The sequence below is a fragment of the Panthera tigris genome, chromosome C2, assembly GCF_018350195.1.
Source record: "Panthera tigris isolate Pti1 chromosome C2, P.tigris_Pti1_mat1.1, whole genome shotgun sequence".
Taxonomy (NCBI): domain Eukaryota; kingdom Metazoa; phylum Chordata; class Mammalia; order Carnivora; family Felidae; genus Panthera; species Panthera tigris.
The window spans coordinates 102733665-102740749 of NC_056668.1; the positions used below are offsets into that span (position 1 = coordinate 102733665).

General features: G+C 38.8%; 1 protein-coding gene across 2 annotated transcripts in view; it reads left to right on the top strand.

The window, feature by feature from the left end:
* The window catches only part of SPTSSB (serine palmitoyltransferase small subunit B), a 28906-nt gene extending 22397 nt beyond the window's left edge, over positions 1 to 6509 (top strand). The window contains exons 1-2 of one of the 2 annotated variants that reach the window (XM_042956594.1): positions 4866 to 4939; positions 5515 to 6509. In XM_042956594.1, the coding sequence (XP_042812528.1) occupies positions 5548 to 5778 (231 nt within the window). In that variant the 5' untranslated portion in view covers positions 4866 to 4939; positions 5515 to 5547 and the 3' untranslated portion in view covers positions 5779 to 6509. Of the gene's footprint in view, positions 1 to 4865; positions 4940 to 5514 lie in introns of those variants that run through there. The other variant, XM_015539378.2, reaches the window with a different exon arrangement.
* The last annotated feature ends 576 nt before the right edge of the window (positions 6510 to 7085 follow it).

Sequence of the window (7085 nt, forward strand, 5' to 3'; positions counted from 1 at the left end):
AGCCTTTCCTTACGCTTCACAATCCATTCCTTCAAGTAACACTGCTGCCCTTCGCTTCACCTCCCACCTCTTACAGGAAGCCTCAATTGCTTTGTGTTCCATAGGGGCTTCCAGCCCTCCCAATTCACCCAAGGGTATCATCACTCAGCTTCAGCTGTCAGTCACACCCATCTAGGCCCCTGCAGCCACATCACTATCTGCTTAAGCAATGCTACCCCTAAAAGTACAGCTTCCTTAAAGATCTAGGAAGGTTTTTAAAATCATCAAGTTTAGAGGACCAAAATTTTTTTAATGTATGTTTATTTTTGAAAGAGAGAGAGAGAGAGGGAGAGAGAGAGAGAGAGAGAGAGAGAGAGAGAGAGAGAGAGAGAGAATGCAAACGGGGGAGAGGTAGAGAGTGAGGGGGAGTGGCAGACAGAGAGAGGGGGACAGCAAATCCAAAGTGGGTTCTGTGCTGACAGCAGCCAGCCAGATGCAGGGCTCAAACTCACAAATTAAGGGAGTCATGACCCGAGCCAAGCCGAAGTCAGATGCTTAGCCAACTGAGCCACCCAGGAGCCCCGAGGGAAAAATTATTTTAAAGGTAACAAACTACTGCCTCCCTCTTTTCCATATATGGAAATCATCTTTCAAAAGCGCTTAACCAAAAACAAGGAGATTCACTGTGTGCTTGAGCAGGTTACCATTTTAAGTTCTTTGTTTAGCTTTACTGGGATAGGGCATTAGGTCGTTAAGGAAGTGAGCAAACTAATTCCACCCTTCATTGTGAGAAATTAAGACTTCAAGATGTTTCCTCTCATCTAGTTCTATGTTACCTATGGGTAATTCATTTCATTGCATTTCTGCCATCTTATTTCCCCAAATTCAGCCTATTCTCCTAGCTTCCTTCTTAGCATCTTTCCATGTCCTTTCCCCCATGTGGTACTCATTCCTGGCCCCTCAGCCATTGTGTGTTTGTTGCATGGTCCAGCGTGCTGCCTGTAAGAGCATCTCCTGTCTGCAGGTCCATTTTGGGGAAAGATTCCTTCTGAAGCCATTACTATTCAGAAGAAATCACACAGTAGTACTCAAAATGCATTTGTTGATGAATGAGTGAATTCTTCTACCCACATTACTCATCTTAAAAAGTGGGTTTTTTAAATCTTGGATGCAGTCCCATAGGAAATTTAAAAATGGAATCAAAAGGAAGTAGACATATATTACTTAAGCAAATCTAGAACCTAAATATAGTGATATTCCAACAATAGATTGTAGCAGATGGTTTACCAATAATAACCCACTCTCTCTTCTCACCTTTTCTTTTTTTAAATGTTTTACACAATTTTATCCCATTTTATTCTGTAAAAATGCACACAGATTCTAGAATATACTATAATGCCATTTTTTTTCAACTGCATTAGTAATTTTTTAAAATTACAGTTGACATACTAAAGTACCTGGGTTGCTCAGTTGGTTCAGTATCCAACTCTCGATTTAAGCTCAGGTCATGATCTCACAGTCGTGGGATCGAGCCCCGTGTCAGGCTCTGTGCTGACAGCACACAGCTTGGGGTTCTCTTTCTCCTCTCCCCCTACCCTTCCCTTGCACACACTCAAACTCCCTCTCTCTCAAAATAAATAAACATTTTAAAAAATAACATATAGGTGACATACAATGTTGTATTCATTTCAGATGTACAACATGGTGATTCAGCACACTAACAGCACTTCACTACATAAGTGTAGTCACCATACAGTTATTGCAATTATTATTGACCATATTTCCTATGCTGTGCTTTTCATCCCCGTGACTAATTTATATAGTTATCTTTCTACCTAAGAAACAGTAAACAATCTTTAAAATTGCTTTTCATCAATAAGGGGAAAAAATAATCCAAGTGGGGGGAGAAATCAATGCCTTTTAGAACTTTTAGAACTTCAGGAGACCGAAGTGACATATGACAATAAAGGCATTTTTTACATGTCAGAGATGGCTACCGAGAGGGTTAGAAAATTATACGGAGGACTGGAAAAACTAGCAAGACAAGAAAAACTTCTAAAATCTTAATTCTCTAAATTGTTAGCAATGTGTAATCAATGTCCTACCAGGTATCCACCTTTGGTGTAATGCATGTTGGTATGCTTTAGATCTATTGTTTGATTGACTGGTTGATTGATTTTTTACAGCTTAAAATAATAAACATTGACTGTCTCACAGTTTCTGTGGCTCTGGAATCTGAGCACATCTTAGCTGAGCAACTCTGGCTCAGGGTCTCTCACAAGACTGCAATCAAGGTGTCCGTCGGGGCTGCTCAAGCAAGAAATTTAATTTTAGAAAACAAAGCTATGGCTTGTGTGTATTTTTAAAAGCTAAAATGTAGAGAGAAAAAGTCAATGATATTTCTATAAATAATTTGTAAATGAGTAATTTATCTCATTTATAAAAGTGAAAAGAGTATTAAGAATATTTTGGGGCGCCTGGGTGGCGCAGTCGGTTAAGCGTCCGACTTCAGCCAGGTCACGATCTCGCGGTCCGTGAGTTCGAGCCCCGCGTCGGGCTCTGGGCTGATGGCTCGGAGCCTGGAGCCTGTTTCCGATTCTGTGTCTCCCTCTCTCTCTGCCCCTCCCCCGTTCATGCTTTGTCTCTCTCTGTCCCAAAAATAAATAAAAAACATTGAAAAAAAAAATTTAAAAAAAAAAAAATATTTTAACCAGATTTTTAGTACAAGGTTGATCCTGAATGAGTAACGCCCATGGAAGAACAGAGACAGGTTTTCTGAAATCACTGGGCTTAAAATTCACTTCAACTTGGCTTTAGAATGCAGGGAAGGCCATGTGTCCATATGAAATTAACTCCTCATTCTCTCAAACCTACCACAGCATTCCCCTGTTAACCCTTAGAGACCCCTTCACTCATAGGATAAAGACAAAATATTTAGCTTATCCACCTAGGCCCTGCAGTGGTTGCCTAACTCTGGCCATTCCCTTCTCTTCAGTTTTCTCCTACTCCCACCCTCCATCCCCAGATCTCTATGGCTCCATTCCCTGCCTCCCACAAACATCCATCAACCCTCTTCCCACCTTTAACTTTGGCACAAACACAACTTGATCCCTATCTTGGCCATTCTCCCACCTGACTACCCATTTTATCTGTATGACTTATAGTCATCCCTTGAATCTCATCTCAAATATCTCTTCCTCCAAGACATGCTGAGACTGGATCAGGTTTCCCACAGCCCCTTATACACTGCTCTTTTCCTTTAGGGCATAATGTAGTTGGAAATTACATATTTGTGTATATTATTTGATTGCTACCTGTCTCCTCAACCGGACCAAGTTTCCTAAGGGATCTATGCCATAGGTCTATGCCTATGTCTGAGTCATTGTTCTCCCACCTTCTCCCAGTACAACCTGGAACATGATACCTGATGAAGGTATTCTCACACTCCCCAACAGTTACCTGGTGCCACCCTGAATCCTATCTAGGTAATGAAGAGGAAGCAAGTATGGGTAGTCATGAATAGAGTTTTAAATATAATATATACAGTAGTCTAGTGGGACAGCCTAACAGCTCAAATGGTGATACCTCCTCATTTTCTCCATTTCAGCCTATCAGTGAAAAATGTTGGTTGTTTGGATAATATCACTCACTGAAATTACCACTTCTTCGGTCATTCATTTCCTCCAAGACCTAATTCTATTGGCCTTTGCTCTTTCTCTGCAACCAAAGCTAGGAATGAAAAATAATGTTGGAAGTCAGCTCTTACCAAGGTCCTCCTACCAGGACAAGGCATTTAAATCCAATTACTTAGTTCCTACTTTGGCTTTTAGGAAAGATGGGAGGCTGACTTTTCATAAGAAAGTGCAATGACTTCAGTTTGTATCATCCATTTATTTGGATTACCCTGGCCATTATTACAGATAATCGCAACCTGGTAACACAAAGACTTTTCATTTTCAGGGTTTTTTTTTTTTTTGTAGAAATTACACTTATCAGAAAGAGTTACTTATTATCAAAGCCAAACTGTTGAAAGTCAATAATAGCTAACTATATCCTACTTAGGTTGGGACTCTGAGTGATCTATAACTATTATTTTTCTTTAAGTTGGTTGCTTGTCATTCATTTACTCACTCATTCAGCACATATTTACTTATGACCATAGCCTGAGGAGTCCACAGTCCTATGGAGCAAATACATCATACTTTCACGAAAAAGAATCAAAGAAAAGAGACATTTTCAGGTCAGAAAATAGAAATGATCTTTAAAAAATTTAACTGTGATTTGAATAGGAAGCGTTCTCAAAGTGGAATTAGATGATGTGGCACCGTTATATTCTTAGGAGTAAGCAGAAGAGGCACAAAGGTCAGCTTGTATTACCATAGACACCTATCATGTCTATGAAACCTTATAGAATCTTCCCAAGAATCTTTTTTAGAAATGATAGATGCCCTTCTTTCTAGGAGGTTTTAGATGCATATAGTTGTAAGTGTGATCCATCTAATCACAGTGAGACCAAGAAAACATTTTTATGTGGTTTCATAAGTTCTCTACCCAAAAGTCAAATGACCATCCAACTTTGGGCTTCCCGTTTGTTTTAGAGATCCCCAAGACCACCCACCTGTTCAATGACCTACCAGAAAGACTCACAGAAGTCAATATATATTTATATTCACAGATAAGGATTATTACAGTGAACAGATGTATAACAGTATCAGCAAGGAATAAAGATACAGGTAGTATCCCAAAAAAATTCATTTAGAGGCTTCTGATGCTCTCTCTCTCCCATGAGTGGACAGACCAAGTGCTCTTCTTTCTCCACTAGCAAAAAGTGCAGTGATACACATGCAATATTTCTGCCCAGAGGAGCCCATCAGAGACACAGCACTGAAGTCTTCACTGGGGCTTGTTCCATGGACATCTTTGCCTGACAATTACCAAAACTCCAGACTTCCAGAATAAAGTAGGTGTTCACCATGAATTATGTCATTTGCACAGTTTAGGTGTAGTGAATCATCCTTATCCATTAGGGAATGGAGAGAACATTCCAAAAGCCAAGTTCCCAGATGCCAGCCCAGGGCCAAACTTGCAAGCAGATCCTTCTAAAGATAGCAGCCTCAGGCTTGCTATATTAACTCTTTTCTGCGCACCATTCTTTAAATATTCTTCCAGAATACATATTGTAGGAAATAGAAAGTTCACACTTCTCACTCTTTGTACACATGGCTAAAGAAAATGTGGTTAGCCTCAATTTTTAGATATTTTCACTAGACTATTACTAGCAATTATCATTTTTAGATAAATATTATCATTGCTAATATTGTTGCCATTAATCCTAGTACTAATTATTATTCATAATGACAATATTATGAATTCCTATGATTAACATACTGGGTATTATTTCTATATAATACTCACATTAATCCATTCAGTGATCATTAACATGTTTTTAAAGGTGCTAACGTGCGGAGACCACGAAAACCTAAGGAGCTTCTGTGTTTGGTTCCTTATTTTATTTCTCTTCTCATCTGTTAACAGGACAGACTTTCTGCAGCTTGAAAGGAGCCGACCATGGATTTCAGACGTGTGAAGGACTATTTCTCCTGGCTCTACTATCAGTACCAAATCATTAGCTGCTGTGCTGTCTTGGAACCCTGGGAGCGATCCATGTTCAATACGATCTTACTAACCATTTTTGCTATGGTGGTATACACCGCCTATGTTTTTATCCCAATCCACATTCGTCTGGCTTGGGAATTTTTCTCCAAAATGTGTGGCTATCACAGTACAATTTCTAATTGATCTTAGTTGCATTCTGTGAATCGGCATTGCCTCTGTAAATGTTGCTTACAACTTACCAACTTACATGAATACTGTGTCTTCTTCCACTCTCTGATCTGAAAAGCTCCCTTCTCTATGCACTCTTGTATCTTGCCTGAAATGTGAGATAGGTGTCTCTTTAGGTTCTTTTGTACATTCTGCATTGTGCATCGGACCATGGATAACACAAAGACCTTACCTCACATACCAGCCGTATTCTCTCAACTTAAATCTACAACTTCAGATTTTTTTTTTTAATCAGAAATTTCATATAAAATTTTTCTGGGAAGTTGGCTCCTAAGAGACCTACCAGAATCATATTTAAAATGCTCCCTTGATACTTGTTCTGTACTAAAGGGTCTATTTTTAAAAATCTGTTCATAAGCTCCTGTCAAAAGTATCCTATCCTTGTTTACAACATATGAAAAGATATGAATAAATTATATGGGCCCCCTAAAGTCTTATTTTCTAGTAAACTGCTGATACCTAAAATTCTTTTACTTCAAGTGCAAAAGAATAGGCTGGAGGCAATTATCTCTTTTCAGACACGGTTCATGAATTATTTCAAATGCCTTCTAAAAGTCTGGATTTATAACAGGTTAAAATCAACAATGTTGATTTTAGATAACCCAGTAAGTATTATGATACAAAAATTTTAAGTGTAAGGAACAAAACATAATCAAAGTAAATTTAGATATTGTGACTTGCGATGCTGCCTGGCCTTGCGTGATGCTGGGGAGCCAGGGGGAGAAGGGGGAGGGAAAAGAAACTGCTTTCTTTCTGTGATTTCACTCAGTGGAGGGTTGGGGGGAAGCATGTATTGGGCTACAGGAAGAAACGCTAATAAATAGACTGGAAGTAATATTCTACCAGCAGGAACTCGACAGCTCCAGTTAAATGCTTTGATATAGTGACTCCTTTGCAGAGCAAAAACAAGATTTATTCAATTTCCTTCAAAGTGTTTATCTCAAAAACAAATACAAGTTTTTAAGTATACTGCTGAATCAGATGTGAATGCCAAAGACCAAACCTTATAGTTTGTCTTTCCTTCCAATAACTAGTAAGGTTAGTAATTCTGGAGAGTAAAAATGGAAATAGTTTTTGGACAATATTTGCACCTATGTTTGTATTATGGGGGGAAAAAAAAGCAAACATTCCCAGGAAGCCCAGAGAGAAAGATGTTTGGCATGCCAGATTAACATGCATGTTTGTTAAAAAACAAAAACGTGTTTTGAAGATAAACCAGATCTGAACATGTACTGTTGATTTTTGCAAAATAAAATTAGGTT